The sequence below is a fragment of the Cynocephalus volans genome, chromosome 11, assembly GCF_027409185.1.
Source record: "Cynocephalus volans isolate mCynVol1 chromosome 11, mCynVol1.pri, whole genome shotgun sequence".
Taxonomy (NCBI): domain Eukaryota; kingdom Metazoa; phylum Chordata; class Mammalia; order Dermoptera; family Cynocephalidae; genus Cynocephalus; species Cynocephalus volans.
Window position 1 is genome coordinate 90,840,893 of NC_084470.1, and position 23,560 is coordinate 90,864,452.

Consider the following 23,560-nt stretch of genomic DNA (forward strand, 5'->3'; position numbering starts at 1 on the left):
GGCTCCTGCCCCCCAAAATCATACTTCTTAAGGAAAAAAACAAAACAAAACAAAAAAAACAATGACTAGGCCTTGCCGGTTAGCTCAGTTGGTTAGAGTGTGTTGTTATAACACCAAGATCAAGGTTCCAGATCCCCATACTGGCCAGCTGCCAGACAAAAACAAAACAAAACACAATGACTTCCTATGCTTCTTGTAACGATTTGGGTCTTACATGTTCCCAGGTTAGGCTTCTCCATCTGGAGGGATCTCTCAGTCCCCCATTTGGTCTGAAGTTGGGGAGGGTATGGGGACCACCCCAGGATTCTGGCAGGGCAGAGGGTCTCAGTATCATCAAGAGCCCCAGAGGGGACTCAGCCACAGTGAAATTTAGAGGAAGGGCTGTGGTTTCCCTTCCGTCCAATTGTTACAAGAATTGCTGCATTTGGCACTAAAACCTGAAAGCAGGCTTGTGCCAGGGCAGATGTGGCCAAGACGAAATGACAACAAAAGTCAGATTTGCTGTAAAAACTCTCCCTGTAGGGAATGATGGTCCACAAGCTGAGTATGGAAAAGGGAATATTTTTCAGCTTTACTGAGGTATAATTGACAAATAAAAATTGTATGTATGTAAGGTGTACGATTTGGTGTTTAGATATATGTATACATTGTGAACTAATCAAACTAATCTACATGTCTCACCTCACCATAGTTACCTTTTTCTTTTTTTTGGATCTACCTTCTTAGAAAATTTCAGGTATACAATAATTGTTAACCACAGTTACAGTGTAGCTGTACATTAGCTGTCCAGAACTTACTCATCTTGGGTAACTGAAACTTTGTACTCTTCGACCAACATCTTCCTATTTACCCCCACTCTCTAACGCCTGGCAACCACCATTCTACTCTGTTTCTATAAGTTTGGCTACATTATATTCCATAGATAAGTGAGATCGTGCAGTATTTGTCTTTCTGTGCCTGGCTTATTTCACTTAACACGTCCTCCAGGTTCATCCATGTTGTCACAAATGACATTACTTTCTTTTTTGAGGCAGAATAATATTCCAGTGCTTGTGTGTGCACACCACATTTTCTTTATCCATCCATCCATTGACAGACATTTAGGTTGTTTCCATATCTTGGCTGTGGTAAATAATGTTGCAGTGAACGTGGAAGCACCAAAATCTTTGCAACGTACTGATTTCATTCCCATTGGATGTATACCCAGAAGTGGGATTGCTGGGTTGTATGGCAGTTTTATTTTCAATTTTTGAAGCAAGTTATATTGTTTTCCATAATGGCTGTACCAATTTACATTTCTACCAATAGTGTACAAGGGTTCTGGGAAGGGGATTATTAAACCAATGAGCTGAGAGCTTTAAAGTCCAAGTTGGAGTAGTTGAGGCACAGTGGTGAGGCCAAGTGGTTCTCAAACTTGTCTGCATATTGGAATCCCCCGGGGAGCTTCCAGAAATACTTACATTTATGACCAACTGCCAGAGATTGAGCTTTGGAAGTACTAAAAGATTCTCAGGGCATTCTCATATGCAGACAGGTTTAGGAATCACCGGCATAGACCTTTGCTTCTCAAAGTGTGGTCCCTGAACCAGCAGCATTGGCTTCCCCCAGGAGGTCGGTAGAACTGTGGAATGTCAGGCTAGCCCAGACTTGCTGTACCAGATGTGCATTGGAGCTAGATCCTAGGTGATCTTTAGGCTAATCCGAGTGTCTGATTAATCTGAGAAGATCTGCCCTCCACATATACCCAGACCAAGCCAAATCTCCCTTTTAAAGTACAATCTCATGGCACACATTCTTCTCCTTCCTGGCCCTGATTGCATTTGTAATTCTATGTTTTGAGAAAAAAGTGCGAGGGCCCCAAAATATCTGGAAAAGGCCTCTTGGCATGGAACTAGAGCATCGGTTGAATTAAAATGTGGATTCAGAATTCAGAGATACATGTATTCAAATCCAATACTAGCACTTTAACTTGACCCTTTTAAGCCCCACTTAAATAGGGTGATCAACTTGCACTGGTTTGTCAGGGTCTTCCCTGGTTTTAGTGCTAAAAGGTCTACATCCCAGACACTAAGCAGTCTTGGGCAAACCAGGACAGTTACCCTTCAGTTAACTCATGCAAGTTGGGGGTATTGACAACATATCAGTGGCTCTCAAACTTTATTTGTGTATCCGAATCACCTGAAGGGCTTGAACAGAGGGCTGGGCCCTGCCCCAGAGTGTGTGATCTCATAGGTCCAGGGTGAGGGTTGAAAATTTGCAGTGCTGACAAGTTCCCAGGTGCTGCTACTGCTGCTGCTTGGGGACCATGCCTTGAGAATCAGTGCAACATACTGGCCTGACAGGGTTGTTCTAAGATTTGCATGAGCTCAGGCTTAGTTCTTCAATAAACCATAACCTTTGGGGTTATCTTTTTGAAAAGGACAAAAATTATTTGTATCTCAACTGGACTGAGGTCTGCAAGGTACCGTGTATCTTCACCAAGTTTTGGAGCTCAGCAAAGTAAATTTCTATAGATAATCTTGGTGGGGATGGGAGGAGCCAATGTCATATTGCCACCAAATGACATTGAAAGGATGTGCCACTCACTTTTCTGCCTTCTTTCTAGGTTCTGGATAATTTGTTTAGCAATGGTAAATACTGATTTCATTTTACAAACTCTTAATCTTACACAATGCTCACCACAGCCTTGTGGAGGCAAAAAGGGTAGGGATAATTCATTTTCAGAGAAAGAAAGAGAGTTACACAAGGAGGAAGAACTGAGCTGAGAAGAGAGCCCCCGTTTTCTAATTCCAAATTCTGTGCTCATCCCTAAACTCCAGATTGCATTTCCCATTTTAAATTCCCCTTCATCTCAATCCCGCATTGTTCTTGGTGATGCTTTTCCCCTTTAAGACTTCCCCTGGGGTTCACCTAAGGGCAATGACTTAAAGGAAAGAGTAGTCCCAAGGTTGCCCCCTGCTCCTTGCATCCCCTGGGGGCTCCTGGTCTGATTTAAGTTCTTATAAGTCCCTGACACCATTCAGTCCCACAGCATCAGATGAACCACATCCTACTAACCTGAGCCAAAGAAAACTGTCAAAACATTTTTTCCTCTCCTCAAAAGAAAGGACAGATTAGATGCTACATTCCAAGAAACTTTTTTTAAGTGATGGTTCCTTTTAAGCTTTTCTCTTCTCAGCAATGTGAGACACTGTGCTGTCTTTCAATGGAGACAGTCTACATCAGAGAAGTCTACTGTTTATAAACCAGAGTATCTTATTTAGAACACTGGGTCTGGCTGACTTTTTTCTCCTCCTCAATAAACAACATCATCATTTTCTCCATGTTGAAGACAGTTGGCCTGTCTGGCTCCTGGATGCAGGGCATGCGTGGACAAGTGGCTATTTATTATTGCGTTCAACAGACAGCTACAGGGGTGGCCTAACGGCCCAAATCTATTTCTCCCTTGCAAAATCATTTCTTTTTCTCTGCATGGACTTCTGTCACCATGGCAACCATCCCACTAGCAGGATGGAGACTTGGGCCACCTCTCTGCTTCCTGCACCTGGCGTCCTGGCTGGATCTCCTGTGTGATCATTCACCTGACTATGCTTGGCTTTCTTTGTGCTGCTTGTGATTTTTAATGTCAGTTTTCTTTAGGTGGTGGGTAGCAGATCACTTCAATGGCAAAGGGCTAGGATTGGCTTTGATCAATGAGTTCATTGTTAAAGATAGAACACGTGTGGGACTAATTTTTTTTTTTAACTTTCATTTTTTTAATCGTCAGAGAGGCAACTCTTATATGTGTGAAACAAAGTAGAGAATCAGGAGGTATGGTGAGGTATACAGTTAGAAAAATAGTTCCTCTGAAATCCCCTAGGATTCTGAAGCTAGAAATAAAATTCAGGGTCTTGAATTGTTTTTCACAAATTGTTTTTCACAAGATGTAATGACAACCACAACAGTCAGTGCATAATAAGTGTATGCTAAGCCCTTTCTATGCAGCATCCCGTTTAACTGCATGCTAACTCCATGAGGCGGGTCGGATTCCTGTTATCCCCATGATGCAGGTTAGGAAACTAAGACCCAGCAATCCCAGTCATTTGCCTAAGTGCAGCAGAAGAAAGGGGCAAAGCTGGGACTAATTTCCAGACCTGCCTACCTCCAAAGCCTAGGTCTGTAAACTTGAAATACCTGCCTGCTGTCCACCTCTCTGGCATTGTAAAGGTTTGAAAGCCTTTGCACATCCAGTGCCCGCCATTTTTATTTGATCATGTGATCCTGCTTCCCACCGCCCCTAACCCCCAACAAACGTTTTGTAACATCTCACAAAATGAGTATCCCGCGGAACAGAATTTGGGCCACCCCAATCTAGGCCCGTTTTCTCATTTTACAAAGGAGAAACGCAGGCTGGGTAAGGAAATTACTCACCTCCAGTTGCACAGCTAATAAATGCCAGAGCTGGCACTGGAAGGCCAGTCCCCTGCATCGTAGGCCAGTGCTCTGTGAACTGTTCTGACTTACATCACTATTTCTAAACCAGATCCTAAGCCAGCGACAGAATTGAGGCTCAGCTTTCCCAGCCAAGCATCAGGACTAATCCCCTTGTCGGATAACTGTTAAATCAGCCTCTCATTAGAAGAAGAATAACACTCCAGCATGCGGAGTGCTTTGCCACTTACGAAATGCTCCCCACATCTCTCTTCTATTTCCAGGCCTCTAGGTATATCTGAAACAGTCCAACAACAAAGCTTTATTCATAAATCGTATACCTCCCAAAATAAACTTTGAATCACTCGAGTAGTAATTGTGGAAGGATCACTATATTTCAACTAGTAGAATTCAAGGTGTCAAGGAGAGGTGGAAATAACCAAGCTTACATACCAGTGGTTTTAGGGAGCAAAGTTCTGCCTGTGAATGAAAGCTCCCCAGCTCAGATGGGTGAGTTAGTGGTGAGCATCATCTTAATTTTCACTTTTAAAATGAATCTAGCACTGAACAGGCACAAATAGAAGCATGATTCGCACCAAATATGTGCAACATGGCTCTTGCTCCCCAATTCTGTGAATATGTACTAAACAGAACAGCTTGGTATATGAAGACATGGTGTAAATAGCAGTCACCAAGCAGGAGGCATGGAGTTAGGCATTCTCACGGGAAGATCTGAAGTGCAGAAGAGAAGCATTGTGAAGGGTAACTGTCGTTTTGCGTATCTCTCTTTAAATTCTAACATTGACAATGAAGGTGGCTGCACAGGTCACACCACTTGTTCTTTCCCCTCTTGAAAGCAAAGACATAGACTAGTACTGTCCCAAGGGGCATGTGCAGATTGTGACACCCTACCCCTTGTGTCTTTTGCATCTTTCTGCCCTTGCACATTCTCTTCCTTCTTTTCTGCTTGTTCATTTTGCACAGCCCAAATCCAAAGTCACTTCCTCTAAAAAGCCTCCCTGGACTTTCCATATGAGTTTATGAACACCATTCTCTGTGCTTCTAAAGTCAGAGTTCAAAATACTAGCAGTTACCATTTCTAGTACCTAAAGTGGTCTGGCACTTTACATATATTATCTCTGTACCCATTTGGCAGGTGAGAAAGCTCAGACTCAGTTTGTCTAAGGCCATGCAACCAGTAAATTAAAAAGCTGGAACTGGAACCCAGGTCTCTCATATTCCAAAGTCCACGCGTTTCTGCTATACAGTACGCAGCTTCCTGACCTCAAACCTAACATTTGCAGGAGAAGGTGATGAGTGTGTGTTTTCCTCTACACTGACCCTCTACCTAGACTGTGTATTTCCTAGGGCACACCTGAGTCTTACCTCTTATCCCCTGTGCCTGGTACATAGTAGATGCTGAATAAATGGTTAAATGAAATGATAATGTTGGTTCAATGAGGAGTTTATCCCTTTATCTTCCTAGCTGATTGAGCCTTGCTTCTAATTAAAATCATGATAAATGTCTCTACCTGTACCGAGTCATTCCCGCTCCCACCCCCAGTGGAGAGTTAGGTAAGTTTCTCAGCCAGCAGATCTGTACACTAACCCACTACTTCTCCAATTTTAATGTAATACAGATCTCCTGGGAATTTTGTTAAAGTGCAAATTCTGATTCAAAAAGGGCTTGGGCAAGGCCTAGGAGTCTGCATTTTTTTCAAGCTCCCGGCTGTGGCTGCTGGTGTGAGGACAGCATTTAAGAGCCATTTGGATCTAAACACATGGGCAGAAGCAGCAGCCAGTGCACTTTTGTTTCCTTTGCCTCTTAACAAATAATAAAACCTGTCTTGTGCATTGTTCTCCTTCCAAAAGAGAGGTTAAATGCTCATGCAATTTTCAGTGTTTTAGCAAGATATATGTTATGCTTTCAGCTATAAGCATTTGGCAGCATGCACATTTGTTTGTGCCTGTAGCTCTGGTTTAATCACACCCTATCAATAAATCATGAATAAATAAGGGAGAGGAGACACTCACTAGAGGATTCCATTTCAGTGACAAGCGGATCAGGGGAGTGGGAGAAGGTGGGGGAAGAAGCATATGGTCACTCACAGCACAGTGTTTCCAACCAGACTTGGTGCTTTGCAAGGGCACTGGAGGCTTGGAATGAGCCCCCATTGCATTTTTATTGGGAAGGGCCCCACCCTTCACTCTTGCCTGCCCTATGGCCACATTCCCAGCTGGCTTTCTCTGTTCAAACAGTTAGTGATGGCTTATTGATCTCGAGCCTTTGAACCCCACACAATCCCTTTGCTGACATGCCAAGTCTTTGAGAGGTCAAGCATCCCTGGTCCAAGATGTTTGGAAGGAAAACACCCTCTTTTCTATCTCCTTTTCCAGATGTCCCTGGGCCAGCAGCAATCAGCAAGAGGTGTGGCTTGCCTGAGATGCAAGGGGACGTGTTTGGGCTTCGAGCCACATTCATGGAGGTAACAGATTTGTCAGGAGGGGCTCTGCCTGCCTTCATTTCTTGGCTGTCCTTTCTAGGAACCCTGGTCGTTCTCTGCTGGGACCGCTTAGGATGCATGCATCGCTGGGAGGGATGGCTGCAGAGTGAAGGCACTTCTGCTTGGCCCAGTTCAGGAACAAGTAAAAGGTTCTTGGGAGTAAACATCTGAAGAAGGAGCTTAGTGCTTTGTAAACCATTTCAAGGCAGAGGCCACCAAGCTCAGCCCAGCAGGGACTGCTCTCGAAGGATGAGGGCAGGTGTTAGCTGGTGCCTGGTGCATGTGGGGTAGGGCTGTCTGCCCTGGGGTTTGATCTCTCCCAAATGCATCATCATCCCTCTTGCTGGGTTTTCATCTAAGTGGCCCCTGGAACAGAAATAAAAGTCATTCGGTACATAGTACTTAAAAACCAGGACCTAGTATTTATATTTGTGCAGGTGAGTCTAAGATCCAGCTGGACTTGGACTTGCAGAGTTTTTCTTTCTTTGTTTGTTTCTTTTTTGTGGGGGACTCTGAGAACAAGGCTTAGGTGCCACGTTACACAGCTCCCAGGCAGTATTCACGTCAGCATCTATGTGGATGACACCCCCTGGAGTTGTGCAGGGCACAGCCTGTGTGACTGTCCTTCCAGCCCTGAAAGAAAGAGGCTAAGCTCTGTGGAACAAAGGAGCAAAGAAGAAGCTTTTGTCCTCACTGCCATAGTGTGGACTTGGGCACTCATTGGAGAAAAAATTTTGGGAGATGTTTTCTCAGAGATTCTGACTGCCATTGTGAGATGGCAATTACAAAAATAACTACTTATTAATGAACTGAATGAAATCACTCAGTTTATATTTAAGTGCTGAAATAACCCTAAGCAGTGAGTATTAGTCTCTTCATTTTGCAGATCAGGACACTGAGGGTGGGTATTGGGGAGATGGCTACTAAATGGCAGAATTTGAACTCAGATCTGCACAAAACCCATCCCATGTTCTTAACCATCTGCAACACTGTGGGCTATGAGCTTTTTAAGCAGAAGACGGTTCCTTGACTCCATTCCCTGACAGTCCTTGACCTCAGGGGAGCTCACATGGTCTTCTGGATGCAAGGAACTTTTAAGGTCATCCAACCCAGGCTTCCATCCCCTGCAAAAATTCCTCCTACAACTGAAACATTCCCAAGAGGAAGAACTCCCCATGCTTCTCTTCTGCCTCTTGAGCTCTTTCTGGCCTTGAAGAAAGTAAACTTCCCTATTATTTCAACCCCATTGGTCCTGAATCTTCCATCAGGGTCTCTTCTTCAGCTCTTTGAAGACAGTTCCTTTTAAAGTTCTTGGGGCGGGAGAAAAATATTCCCTAAATGCTCCCACAGAGTCAGTTCAATAACGTTTCCTCTTCTCTCAAGGATCACAATCCTGCACTGCCTGCCCTCCACCATCTGAGAATGGTCATTCATTGTATTTTCCCTGGTTTTCTAGTTGTTTATGGAGGGAGGACAATTCTGGACCCTGCTCCTCAGGGCTGGAAGCAGAAGTCTCTGAACATTGTTTTAATCCCTACATCTCCTTGTCATTCTATAAATGACTTCAACATCAAGTGAATTTGTCTGAGAAGTACGGATAGCATTTGTAGGTCCTGCATATCAAGTGTCATCTTTGGTTTGAACAACCCTGATAGGGACTTAAATTCGACCCGTGTTGTAGCTGTGACATCACAGAACCTTAGGAGGGAAGCCCTGTCAAACCATCTTTATGCTCTAATTTTCATACTCTTAATTGTTTAAAAGATACTTAAATGATTAAAGTGCCAGCCAACCTGGTTTAATAGAAAGGCCTCTTGACTAATCATCACAGGACAGAATTCACTACCAGGCTATTGATAACAGATTACAGAAATGGCTATTTTAATATCATTTAGGATCTTTCTGGGTATATCTTTGTTCTCCACTATCTGGGTGCCTGCAAAGGGTGGGGGTAGGGCAAGAGAGTGTCCTCTTCATCTGTAAAGTCACAGCAACGTGCCTGGCAACACGAAGAGCGTGAACAAAAGGAGAAGAAATGTTGACACAGTCTAAAAGAACACCTCATATTCTCTAACATTTTCCGTTTCAAAATGTTTTGCATTCCCAACATCTCTAATAGCATCCTGGGATTCCATAGTAACCAGAAAAGCACAGAGCAACTTTCTCATCCAGTCCCGTGCATGGAAGGCATGGGGCGGTAAGAGGGCCCGATGGGACGTGGAATGCTGGAGATGGGGCTCCTCCGTGTTCCTCCACGTTGGGCTTTCCTTCACTTCCTCCTTCTTCCTCTTCCTGCTGCCTCTGCCCTGCTCCTCTCACCCCCTACGTGGAAACCATCACATTAGATATGGCCTGTCATCTTCCAGAAGCAGTCTCCTCCATGTCTGGCTCCTAAAAGGGATGGGCAAAGGAATATTATTGATCATGAATAATATTCCCTGGTTCTGCTAAACAAGCAGCCTCTTCTGTGAGAAAAGAAAGACTACTTGTGTTTGCCCTGCAGAACCCTGAGGGTCATTTTCTCTTCGGTAGTGCTGGAATGAATCCTTGAGATTATCAATCTTAACATTTCTCAAATTGCAGCCCACTGAATATAAACTTGAACTTCTCAAATAACATTCGAAATGCCAGTGTGTTAAAGACAAGGAGCAGCCTTGCACTAAGGAAAGGTGTTTAACCTCCTCTAACCCACTCTTCTCCAAACTCATTACCACTAGGCATGGAGCCTTTTTCTATGTAACACCTGCTAACATCCTGCAGAACTGGTCCAGGCCAGCAGACCTACCCAAGATTGCGTACAACTCTCTATGGCCCAACCTCATTCTACTTTATGTCATAGTTTACATCTAATTTTCTCTCCCTCTTCCACCCCATCTGTAAGCTCCTTGAAGGTTGTGATAAGACCTTCTCCTCTTCCTATTAGATGAAGGTTTCCTAATCTCAGAACTATTGACATCTTGGATCTGATAATGCTTTGTTGTGAGTGGCCATCTTGTGCATTGTTGAATGTTCAGCAGCACCCCTGGCTTCTATCCACTACATGCCAGGAGCACACCCCCTTCCTCTTTGTGATAAACAAAAATGTCTCCAGACATTGCTAAATGCCCCAGGGGACAGAATTGACTTTGGTTGAGAACCACTGATGTAGACCATCAAGGCATGCTCCTGCTAGCCCCACAATCAACAGTTTTGGTATACAACCAGGCATGTTAATCTCCTGCATGTAGAAAAGAAAAGGAGGGTTCTTTTGGCTTGCCTGGCTATGACACAATCATGCAGCTGCAATGAAATCTCCTTTGCTTAGCCCTTCCCCATGTCTGTGGTTGGTCTTGACATTGCTCTCTTTACTTAACAAGCTCTTAAATCTCACGCATCGGAGCACCTGATACACAGCACAGCACACCTATGGTGACAAGCGGTAAGGGAGGGAAGCAATTTTCCTCTCACACTGTGGAATTCTCTAGATTTCTACACCTTAATAGCGCAATACAAAGCAACCAAACACTTTTTTTTTTTTTTTTTTAGTTGTCAGAGAGAAGCTGCAGGCTTTCAAGTGAATTTGAACCTTGCCCAGGATGTGTTTCCCTCTCTCAGCCTCCTGACAGAGCCTTCCCAGAAAACATTAATCTCTCCAACTAAAGGGCTTTTCTCAACTCTCCCACTTCCCCCTGGGTCTTGTCCACAAGTTTCTTGAAGAAAATTTCCACTGTATTCTAACTACAGTATACATGCTAAAGAGCTTAAAAGTTGCTGATGTTCCAAGCCTCATGCATCTTAGAAGACAATTTTAGTAATTCTTTAGAGCAGAGGTTAGCAAACTTTTTTTGTAAAGGTCCCAATAGTAAATATTTTAGGCTTTGTGGGCCAGATGGTCTCTGTTGTAACTCTGCCATTGTAGACCCGAAGCAACTGCATTCCAATAAAACTTTATTTACAAAAGCATGTTGTGGGCCAGAATCAGGCCAGGGTCCACACAGACTCCAGCTTTAGAGCATCTCTAGTGAATGAACCAGTCTTTGCCATGGTGATCACTGGGAGGAAAAACTTGCTACTCTTTTTACCAACAGAAGTCACATCCCATATTCTCCATAGATAGACTGATAGAAAGACTCGCATTTCCCAAATGCAGTTCCCAATCCCAAAGTCCTTTTTATGTCAGGTTACCATTTGTCTGCTGCTTACCTTTCCAAGTTGCTTAAATTAAACTTTGAGCTTGTTTTCAGAAGGTAGATGCTACCAGCAGCAGACTCTGCCCCTCTTTTCTAGAGGTTGATCTCACTTATCCTCACCCCACCCCCAGGAAAATATGCAAGTCATGCAAATGCAGCCAAGAGGACCACTGCCTAAGCTCCGACCTAGAAGACGATCGGAAAATTGGCCGCTTGCTGATGGACTCCAAGTATTCCACTCTCACTGCCCGGGTGAAAGGTGGGGACGGCATCCGGATTTACAAGAGGAACCGGATGATTATGACCAACCCCATTGCCACTGGGAAAGACCCCACCTTTGACACCATCACCTACGAGTGGGCTCCTCCTGGAGTCACCCAAAAACTGGTAAGACAGCTTCCTCCAATCAGGTTGTTTTCCTGTCCTTGTAAATATTAGCCATATCATGAGTTCCTGAATTTCAAAGATGAGGTAGCAAGAGGGTAAGGTTACAAAAATAGTAGGAATGGCTGTGGCTTCAGTCCTGTTCCTACATCTTGTGATATTGAAGTGAAGACTGTTTGGGCCTCAGTTTTCCTCATCCATGAAACGGGTGTTCATATGAACTCTAAGGGGCCTTCCAGCTCTAGTACAGGTGCATTCATTGTTCCTTCTGGGCTCCTTACTTCTGAACAGGGGATGATTTAATCACTGAAGATTCTCAGAGTGCCTGTCTCCGTCTGCAAGGTGTTCATTTCCCCTCAAAGTGGCCATGGAAGCCTGCAAGAGAACAGAAAAATGGCCCTCTCTTCTCCTTAAAAGTTGAAGCCTCTTAGTGTTAGAAGCAAGAACCAAATTGATTTTTCACAACCCTGAGGAAGAGGTGCCCAGAGAGAACAAGTGGCTCACACTAGGTTACATTCTGGCTGCTCTCTGGAATCCCGAGGGCCCTGTGAAAAATCCCATGCCCAGGCCTCTCACCCAGACCATTGAATCAGAAGCTCCAGATTGTAGAACCCAGATCCCCATATGTAAACATTTTAAATGATTCCTGAGGTGACTCCACATATGACCACCTGCAAGAGCCAGTGCCCCAGACCAGCACTCCTCAAATTTCAGCATGTATGTCAATCACCTGGGGAACTCATTAAAATGCATCCAGTAGGCTTGGGGCTGTCCTGAGATTGTGCATTCCTGACAAACACCCAGGCGATGCCAATACGACACACTTGGAGTGGCAAGGGGCTAGATGATTTTCACAAGTTAATGTGATTAAAAAAGGCGGGGGAGGGTAGCTGGCCCGTGGCTCACTTGGGAGAGTGTGGTGCTGATAACACCAAGGCCATGTGTTCGGATCCCTATATAGGGATGGCCGGTTAGCTCACTTGGGAGAGCGTGGTGCTGACTATACCAAGTCAAGGGTTAAGATCCCCTTACTGGTCATCTTTTAAAAAAAAGCTCAACAGCTTTCGAGATACAAGCTGGCCTTTAACTAAATCTTTCCTGGAAGAAAAGGAGAGCCCTTGGAGTCCTGCATGGTCCTGTCGCTGCAGGCTCCTGTTCCTCCCTCCACATTCAGTGCCTTACAACACACTGACTTCCTCCTTCCAGTTCTGGAACACTTCAAGCTCTTGCCCTCTGCAGGGCCGTCCTTTGCTTGAAACATTCTTTCCTTGCATGGCTGGGTCCTTTTGACAATCTCAAATGGGCCATCCTTAACTACCCAGTGTACAATAGATGCCACCCATCCTCCTACCACACTGTTTCTCTCTTTCCATTTCTTTAGAAGCTGTAATTATCTCATGCATCTCTGTGCTTAGTTATCCTCTCTTGTCAGAAGGAGATTCATCCCCTCCCCTTAAGTGACGGCTTAGGATGACCATGTCTATCCTGTACCCAGTGCCATTCCAGCAGCTAGCACAGTGCAGGGCACATGGTAGGCATGGTAAATATTGGTGCAATGTTAATCTCTAGACCAGAGATACTCCAAATGTGGTCTGTGGACTGGAGCCATTCTACCCAGTCCTTGTGATGGGTGCACAATGAAAAAAGTACAGAAATTGAGAATAAAAGTTGGGAAATTTTGTAGCCATTTGACATCTGACTGTGTGATGAGATGAGAACTCATGTCATTGAACAGAATTCAGTTGTGGCCAGACTCACATGGAAATCTCACATGGCATGAGCTGCTTTCTGATCATGTGCAGTGAGATCAACAGTTGTCCTTCAGTAAGTGGAAAAACCAGACAGACCTTGCTCCTTCCCCACAGAGACTTGGAGGAGCAGAGTCCTAAGCTGTCACTTAACAGTGAGGGGGTGAAATCCCTTCTAGATAAAGTGAAGAGAAGCTGAGATCTTTTTTTCCTCTTAATCTGTACTTTTTGAAAAGCATAAAGCACATTTTAAAGAAAACACTTCAGAATTCATGAGCTCAACCACCTTTTGAGGCAGGAATTGTTTTACATAGAAAAAAACACAGAATGGTTTGCTGGCCTCCACTAGTTTGCAGGGCCAGACGGGACCGATCCCCAGCCACAAGGGTGGTATCAGGTCAGCAGTAGAGCAAGGATGTGCCAGGTGTTCAGATCTCGGGTCTGCCTCCAGCGCCTGGGCCTGGGTGAGCCATTCAGTGATCTCCAAGATGTCAGTGGAAACTAAAGCAAGCAGCTCATAAAAGAGCTGGCTGTGGGTGTCAGGAACTGGCTGATGAAAACCCCAAATGCTGCAGCCCCAGACTAATCAGGGGAAGGCAGCGTCAGGCAGTGATTAATTATGGCTCATAAAACCACACGGCTGTAAAGAGCCCCTCTGTCTGCCCTGCAGCTGGGCTCCTGGGCCTCACATTTCTGAGAATGGACAACTCTGCCTTCCCATTCACCCTCCCAACTTTTTTTTTTAATTACCAAGTGATTGGGACTGATTATATTTTGGGAATGGGACTGAAACTTGCTATCTGTTATCCTTCCTAACCAGAATGATGGCCAGAGAAATTCTTAAGTATTTAAGGACTGGTAACAATAAGCCTAATTGCTAATGTTTATTGAGTACTTACTGTGTGCCAGCAACTGTACTAAGAGCTATTCATGCACAATCTCATCTAACTTTTCAGCACTGTTAGGAATGTACTATTATTCTTACCTACAGAGGGGGAAACAGGCTCAGAGAGGTAATGCAACTAGCCAAATGCTCACAGTTGATTTAAGTGAAAGAGTCAGGTCTTGAACTCAGGCCTCCCTGACTCCAGAGCTTGGGCTCTTCCCCACCAGTCCAGAGCAGGAGAACTGGCAGGTTGGAGGGAAGGCAGGAAGAAGCAGGTACCTTGGGTAAGCATTTTTAGGGAGGGCTTCCAATAATAGGGAGGAGCTTGAGTCTTTGAAAACCAGCCAGGATTTAGGGGAGGACAGAAGGAGAAGATGAAGGGAGCCAGCATTCATTGACCATTTTGCACGTATATCTCCCCAAAACCTCACCACTCCCTGTGTACTGAGCATGTTACAGCCCCATTTCACAGGGGAGCAAACAGAGGCCTCATCAGGCCTCAGAATCCTTCTCAGCCCAGCACTCCACATAGCCACTATTGACTGGGGTTGTCATGTGAGATGAAGCCCACTTACTGTCCTTGGCTGACAGCTGGAGAAGAATCAGGAAGAGAAGAATCAGGACTGGATCTTCTGACTCCAAAGCCCGTGCGTGTTCTACTGCCCAACCCAGGGAGTAGGAAAATTTCCCTTCCACTTTTCTCTTTGCATTTTTGATTTCTCTCCCAATACAGACAGATTCTAGGAACCACTCCACCCTAGATGTCCCAGCCAGACTGCAGAGCACCAAATAATTCAGCAAGGTCTTCAGGAAAAACTTAAAAAACCTAAACCAATCTTTCCAACTGTTTTGAGAAAACACCTCTCGCTAAAGGTTTTGGGAGCATGACCTTAGTCCGCTTCTTGGAAAGATACCTGGGAGAGTCTCTCACAGATTCATAGCAGCAGGAGGCAGCTGACTTGCACCCAGACCTTCTTCCCTGTCATCTCCTTCCCAAGTCTGTGCTTGTCAATAGTGATTGCCTGGAGGGCTGTGTTGAGGGGGATTCTGAGGTCCTCATCAGGGATTGATTAGCAGTGTCTGCCATGGATGTGTGAATAGGGAGTGGTGGCAGGAGTCAGGCCAGCCAGGCATCACAGAACACACACCAGTGGCAGCTGGACGTAGTGGCCTTGACAATGCAAGGACAGGGAGCCAGCACCCAGCTGGGGTTTTGAGCTGCAAAGGGACACTGGGTCCCTGGGAAGAAAGATTCCTTTTCTACAGGGCCCCAGCCAGGAACCCATTAGCTGTGTGGCCACAGACAACCAGAGCCAACACAGAGTCGTGAAGGGACACTGAATGTAGGGATTAATGAGCAGCCGGCTGGCAAGCCACTGTGCCGGGATTCCTAACACAGTGTTTATTGGCAAAACTGAGCAAGGAGGGGTACAGGCCCTTGAAGGCCAGAGAAACGGACATTTCCAGGGAATGGGGAATCCTGGCACCAGGTGATACACTGCCCAGTCACCCTGAAATGATGACAAAGGGACACTCTCCCAGAGATTAGGGGACATTTTTTTCTCTTTGAAAATTATTCATCCTCTCTAGAGGCAGTACAGAAGGGCTTGAGACCCAAGGCGCTGATTTCAAAGCTGTCTGTATCACATACTAACTGTGTGACCTCAGGGAGATTACTTAGCCTCTGTGTGCCTCAGTTTCCCCAAGTGACATTAGTATCTTCTTCCTAGAGTTGTTGTGAGAATTAAATGGGTTAGCCTATGTGAGGCACTTGGAAGAGTGCCTGGAATGTAGTAAGCACCACCTGAGCATTCGCTGTTTCTATAGTTCCTTAAACCCTGACCCTGGGGAGGCAGCAGTCTCCAGAGGGGAAGCGACGACTCTCCCATGAGCTGAGTCAGCTGCAGGCAGGGCTGCTTCAACACGTGGACTTAGCACGATGCTGGCCAGGATGGGGCCCACGCTGGCAGAGTGAGCAAGGCACCTGTTTCCACTTCTCCAAAACCCTTCCTTACGTCCTGGAGCGGGGCAGGCCCTGGGAAGCATGGAAGGAGGAGGGGTGGGTGTACTTGTCCCAGTGGCTCCACCCCAGCCCATCTCCTCGGGGCCTGCCCTGCCCCAGCCTGCCAGCATTGTGCTGCCACTCCCTGCCATCCTCTGATGGTCACATCCCCTTTCCCTACCCACTGCCCCCAGAGAGGCCTCGACCCTGAGATGTCCTGTTTCAGACCCACCCAGGAGAACCTGTTACAGTTTCTGTGAAATGACAGGGCCTCGTTTCTAGGCCCCTCCAGACCTCCTAAATCAGAATCTGAAGGTGGGCCCCAGAAGCTTTTCCACAAGGTCTCCAAGTGATTCGTATGCACCCTAAAGTTTGAGACTAGGTGCTGCAGAGCCACCTGCCTGACATATTTGTGCTGGGAGCAACTTGCGGTATCATGCCAATCAAGAGGAAAACCACCAGACGCCCCAGTCTCCTAAGACAGGCTCAGGAATGAGCACTTCCTGGATGCTTAGTTGGCTGGGTGATGCCCTGGCGCCACTGCTCGTCCACGCATTAGGTGGCGGACTTTGGCCTCTCTGGCCAACCAGAAGTTATCATCTCCTCTGACCCTTTCCTGGGCTGTACACTAGGGTTGGTGATATTGTTCTTCTCTCTCTCCTAGTTGTGGTCAAGGTCACATGAGATTGCCGCAGAGTTCTCACAACCCTAGCGGTCATGCAGTCTACCCTGAATTTTGCAATGACGATGCTCAGGCACAGAGGTTAGATCCTTTCTCAGTCAGAGAGCAGCAGCAGGGCTGGACCTAAAACCCAGAGTTCCTGACACCTCAGGGCTCTGTCCACCACCCAGGCTATCTCCTGGGTTTGGCAAAGCACCTTGAAAAGCATTCTGGAGTGTGTAGATGCACCCAGGATTAATAGGGTATGCTATGAGCCCACAGTGCCAGGAAGTATCTCAAACAGGTGTCCCCCAGGATCTAGGGCAGAGCTATCCCTCAATTTGAGTCCCATGGGAACCCAAGCCACCTCTCTCCCCCTTTTCTAAAAATGCTCTCATCCAAAATGTACTTATTATGACACCCAGCAAGTACCAGGCTCTGGATTCATACCCCACCATACCCCCAGGTTTCTCATCCCCTGAGGTTCATAATGAACAGCTAATACTGTTCATTATGAATTTCACTATGAATTTCCATGTTGATTCCCAGAATTCCAAAATGAGTTCAGCCCCAAGTGATAAGGTATGAGGCAGGTGAGTTCTAAGAGGATAGAAATGGAGCAGCCACCTGGGCAATGGGAATCAGACCAGGTGGTGAGGTCAGAGTCACGGTCAGGCTCAGAAATGGAAAACGATGTCCAGGATAAACAATTTGCTTTTCTCAGTGTTTCATGCTGTGGCCTTCACCTTTATTTTCTCATCCCTGGGACCCACCAAGGGAAAGATTTCTGTTTATTTAAAAAAAAAAAAAGAAGCCAAATCAGACAGTTATCTGTGAACACATTAGTATGCAGATGGTTACCAGTCGTTTCAATGTGGAAATGTTATTGACTTAAGACCTTGTCGATTCTACTATTACTAGGTGCCTTTGTGAATTTTTATATTAATAAATTATGAAAAACCTTATGCACATAATGATTTAATTATAATTTTCTAAGGAAAGCAATTTTAAACTAGATTGACTTTTTTTTTTTAATTAGGAGGGTTGCCCATGTGGTAAATGAAGTAAAAATATTCAGTTTTGAAGGAAACAAAATCTAAAGTGAACATCTACTTAAATTCTGCCACTCTTATCTAGAACACGAATCTGTGACCACATCTTGGGGCAGAGTAAAAGCTCATTTAGGCCTCTGTCAGGTGTTACCAAAATTCACATTTCTTCTATGAGAATCTTTGGGTTTTGCAAAAACCTGAGGAAGCGAGGAATCATTCACCAGCCTTTGCTTAGATCTCTGCCTGATGCTTGAGAAACACAGTTGGTTTATCTCACTAATTTCTTTCTTGCCAGTTTTCATTGAAACAATAGTTTAAGTAAGGTCCGTGGGCCAACTTCCTGCATCAGAGTTACCTGGGATTCCTGTTAAAAATGCAGATTCCTGCACCTTCCCCCTCATCTACTGAATCAAGATCTTGATTGGGGATTGGTGCTTGAGAATCTACATTTTTAGTAGCTTTTTCACATGGTTATATGCTGTGCCATGTGAGAAGGATTGCTTTGAAATACTTAGCTGGTAAGTATAACTACAATCGCAGATTTAAAAGACAGAAAAGCAGAGGGAAGGGAAAATCAATAATATGTGTGGTGTAGATGCCGTAACCTGTTAACTAGGTTTTGTGATCCTAAATTTTACAGCTAAGCAAACTGTGCACAGAGAGGGAATTGCGTGGCTGTTTCCATGTAGCTGTCATGCCTAGAACCAGGATTTTTGTTCAGTATGGGCCAACTCTAGAGCCTTCACTCTCGCTACTAGAGTAGAAGAGACATCGCCTGTCTTCAAGGAGTAGATGGTCCCGTTAGAGGGTTAACTCAAACATAGCAAGTAGCCAGACTGTATGGTACTACTTGGAAGAATAGGAAAGACTAGAGGGGGTTCTTGTTCAGGGAGGGTAACTCCATGAGCGAAGGTAGGAATTAAGCACATCAGTGTGGGACCAGTGAGAAGACAGTCCCCAGTGGTGCACGGGTCGTATGAGCTCAGCCAGCTTGTGCTGTTTCTTTCATTACACTGTAGGAGTTTTATCAACTGGCCACTGTCCAGCAAGTGATACTAGCGGCGAGGTTTAAAAGTAGCAACTTTCTTTTGGTAATAGAAGTAAACTTGTAATCATAATTATGACCATTACTTGCAAGTCAGAGAATGAAACAAAATGATTTTCATTCAAATTCTAATGGAAAACTTAGCCTATGAGTAAGTATAGACTCTCTTCTCTTTCCAGTGCCAAAGATGAAAGCTGCAGTAGTCTTTAGGGAATAAGCAATAAAATAGTAATTATTATTAGCAAGTAGAGCTCTAGTGAATCAATGAACAGATAGAGCATAAATTAACAGATGCAAACACATGTTCCTTTCTCACATATCAGAATCGTTCTCTGTCCCACTCTGTGAACATGGGCTATCGCAGTCACAGGAAAAGCAGAACCCACTGACTCATTATCAGTGGGGTATGCACACACAAAAAGTAACATTCAAATAAGTGTTAGGAGCTGGTCTGGAAGGATAAACACAAAGTTGTTATGAAGCTTTTACTATGGCCCAATGAGACATCATTTTTAAAAATGCTTTTTCAATCAAAGTATAGCATGCACACAACAAGGTGTATGTGTCTTCTGTGTACAGTTTGATGAACTTTGACATAGATCCACTTCCATGCACTATCACCAACATCAAGACACAGAACATTCCTTCATACACAATGTAGAGATGCGTGCTTTTCCTGTACATTCTTTCTCTCATTTGTGTTTTCTTACTTGTGACAATGGACAGATATTATAATTTGAAAATAAAAGCTACATTAAGTAAAAAAATAAAGACTGTGTATCTTTCAGTTGCTGATAATGTTGAAAGATACTGCATTTTGAGTTTTAGATGGATTCTGTCTTGGTTTCTTTGACTGATCACACTGTTTCTTCCTCCCCCTCCTCCCTAGGGCTTGCAGTACATGGAGCTCATCCCCAAGGAGAAGCAGCCAGTGACAGGTACAGAGGGTGCCTATTACCGCCGACGCCAGCTCATGAGACAGCTCCCTATCTATGACCAGGACCCCTCTCGCTGCCGCGGACTTTTGGAGAACGAGTCGAAACTGATGGAAGAATTTGTCAAGCAATATAAGAGTGAGGCCCTGGGCGTGGGAGAAGTGGCCCTCCCAGGGCAGGGCGGCTTGCCCAAGGAGGAGGGGAAGCCACAGGAAAAGCCAGAGGGCGCAGAGACTGCCCCAACCACCAACGGCAGCCTCAGCGACCCGTCTAAGGAAGTGGAATACGTAAGTGTCTCCCATGCCTGGGGAATGGCTGAAACTGGCCAAGCCCAGGGCTGCATGGTCAGGGCCTCTCTGTGGTTTTATTTCCTCATTCTTTCATTCATTCAGCAGATACTTGTTGCCCATTTACTCTGTACCGGGCACTGACCATGGAAAATAATACAGAGCCACTGCCCTTGAGAGGCTCATAATCCAGTGGTGGTCACTGGTACAGCTGAGGGGAAGGGCTCTAGCCTTGCCAGGAGGGAGGGTAGGGTCACAAAGGAGGTGAGGTGCAGGCTGGCCTATGATGAATGACTAGGAGCCACACAAGCCTTCAGGCTTTGAGGGGAAGATGTGCATCCCCTTAAAGAGGTGAACATGTACAAAATAAAGCCATAAGAGGGGCCAGCCCGTGGCTCACTTGGGAGAGCGTGGTGCTGACAACACCAAGTCAAGTCAAGGGTTAACATCCCCTTACCGGTCATCTTTAAAAAAAAAAAAGTAAGTTCCAGACAGCGGGGTACAGTCAGAGGATTAAAAGAAGTCCCCTATGACTGAAGGTGTGGCATGCTGGTAGAGCACAGAGAGCAGGGGCAAGCCCCAGAGAGTCCCGCCACACATCCACTCAACAATCAAATATTCATTAGCTCGGATTATCTGCCAAGCCCCAGGAAACCAAACAAGCAGAGGACATTGTTCCCATGTTGGAGAATGCCATGGACTTGGGACTTTATTCTAAGGGCCACGGGCAGAGGTACCACACAATCCGAGCTGTGCTTTCGAAAGTTTCCTCTAGTAGTAGTGGAAGTTGTGCTGTTGGGGAGGGAGCCACTGCAGGCCGCTTAGAGAAAACACAAAGGACAAGCCAGCATTTGGGAGAGGAAAGCCTCATGGATTCATTTGTCTTAAAGTGACCCCTCTCCTCCCCACCACTGCAGGAGGCAAAAGGAGCAGCTTGAGGCTGGTACCGTGTGGGGCAAATGGTCACCAGCTTTCTGGCCCCCAGGCCCCTTCCACCTTGTGCTCCTCCCCACCCCCCACTCGCCAGTGGCCTCCTTTGCCTCTATTTGGCATTTGGAGATAAAAGTCTAACATATAGGGTCCTCAAGCACAGCCTTGCTAGGAACAGGCTGATGTCACCTCTGAGCCAGACAATCCAGGGAAGTGCCGGCCCAGAAGACAAGGCGTTACATCCAGAGAGTGCTGGGCTTTGTCTTCTCTGGAGTCACTCCAGCTAGTCACCCAAAACTTGTGCCTTCCACCTCCAGTGCCCATCCTGTTAGCACCATCTGAAATTACCATCTGAGGAACTATGTCCGTACACTGTTTTATTTGAGAGCTCTAAGACGAAAGAACAAAATTTATTTTGTTTACTACAGATTTGGCAATAATGTTTAAAAGACCCCTTCCTCAGGAAGAATGCATGTCCTAGAGAATGAAAAAAAAATAGGTCTAGTTGCCATGTTTCATAAACTGGCCTCCCCACCCCACCCCAATCCTGCCCTCTGTTCATCCTCAAATAGTTGTCTGTCCTTAAAAGCATAAATGCTGGATGATTCCATGTTGGAAAGAGACTTCCCTAAGTTGTGATGACATTTCTAAATTGCTATTCCCAAGAGAGATGTGCTGATCTTAGAACATATTTTATCCTGGACGGAGCCCCACATACTTGTTCTGCATGGAACTGGGGCAAAGGCAGCCTGAAACCTGGGTCCTTGCCTACAGTCAACTTTAGGAAGTACTTGTGACACTTTGGAAGCATTCAAGTAACAGTACTAGATAGTAAATGGCAAATTCCACAGTCAGAAAATAAGTAGGGAATCTGTAGGAAGCCATTATCGGTTGGGCTGGGCTGGGCTGGCTGTGGAAGACAGACTTCTCTTTCCTTGCCCTGACCTCAATTTTAATTTAATAACTAACTGTAATTAGTAAGTCAATGTCTGTCACCCCCCCCCAGATGCTGAGTTCTTGTTCATTTCTATATCTGCAGCAGGTGTCATTGATACAGATAGTAGGTGTTCAGTAAATATGTGATCCATGAGTGACTGAACAAATGAATCAACCAAGGAATGTTTGAACTAAATTGAGCCTTGAAAGATAGGGACAATTTGGGTGGCCATTTTGACCAGGAGGTTGATGTGATTCTGATTCCTTATTTATTAAGCACCTGCTGTGTGTCAAGCACTATGTTCACATTTTCAGGGTCTTTCTTTAATTCTTACAGTTGTCTGGTAGGCAATTTTTCAAGATCCCACAGTTTCTTTTTTTTTTTTTAATTTATGAAGAAATAGAATTTATTCCTTATAGCTTCAGAGGCTAGGAAGTCCGAAGTCCAGGGAACACATGAGGGCCTTGTTGGTGGGTGATGACTCTTCACAGCAACGTAGGGTGTCATGTGGTGAAATGGCTGAGTGAAAGGGGGCTAACTTCTCACTCACTCTCCTTCTAAAGCCGTCAGAATCACGCCCACTACCCCATGAATGGATCAACCCATTCACGAGGGTACAGTCCTGACAATCTAATCACCTTTTAAGGGCTCGTCCTTTCAGTTACCATAATAGGATTTCCTACCTGCTTAACACTGTCACAGAAGGGATTAAGTTTCTAATAGATAAAACTTTGGGGGACACATTTACCCATAGCATTCCACCCCTGGCCCCCAAATTTCATGTCTTTCTCATAAGTAAATACATCCATTCCATCCCCAAAGTCTTAACCTGTTTCAGCTCAGAGGTCTAAAGTCTAGTCTGTGAAATGAAACAAGTTGACTACTTCCAAGATACAATGGGAGAACAGTATAGGGTACATATTCCTGTTCAAAAAGGGCCAAAAGAAAGGTAACAGGTCCCAAACAAGTCTAAAGCCCAGCAGGGAAGGCATCAAATCTCAGTACTAGAGAATAATCTACCTGGACTCCATGTTTGGCACCCTCTGCACACTGGCGTGGTGGTTGGGTCCCCAAGTCCTTGAAGATCCCACCGTTTTTAAGGGGCAGAACCTGGACCCAGTACCCTTTCTACTACCTGATGCCAAGTTATAAAACCCTGTTGTTATTTGTTCCAGGAAGAAAGAAGACTTATTTAATTCCCTGTTTATCTCCTTGAAGCAGGAGAGTTACTCCTAATGAAAATAGCTAGATAGCTGACTGGCCATAGACTGTCCCCAGCACCCCCACCTTTAGGTGTAGCCGTGGGCTGCACTCCCTGGATTGCTCTGCTCTACCCCACGAGTGGCCACATTAAGTGGACATGTGTGCCGGCCATCCACTGTGTCCAGGCTCTTCTTGTTTCCCATAAAAGGGCAGCATAGAACCGTTACCAGAGCCAAGTGTCAGGCAGGAAGCTTGATTTCTGCTCCTCTGGTGAAGGGAGATGAACTTTGCAAGAAGTGGCCAGGGCGTTTGACTTGAGAACGCAGGTGTAGGGAGGAAATTGTAGGACTCAGCCTGACACCCCAAAACTGAACAGAAATTTATGAAAAAAAAAGTGGGGACTAACA

At 45.3% G+C, this 23,560-nt stretch overlaps 1 protein-coding gene across 1 annotated transcript in view; it reads left to right on the forward strand.

The window, feature by feature from the left end:
* LMCD1 (LIM and cysteine rich domains 1) overlaps positions 1 to 23,560 on the forward strand; it is a 61,168-nt gene that overhangs the window by 22,121 nt on the left and 15,487 nt on the right. Inside the window, exons 2-4 of the mRNA XM_063114681.1 lie at positions 6,808 to 6,896; positions 11,215 to 11,470; positions 19,751 to 20,083. Of these exons, the coding sequence (XP_062970751.1) occupies positions 6,808 to 6,896; positions 11,215 to 11,470; positions 19,751 to 20,083 (678 nt within the window). The remainder of the gene's footprint in view (positions 1 to 6,807; positions 6,897 to 11,214; positions 11,471 to 19,750; positions 20,084 to 23,560) is intronic.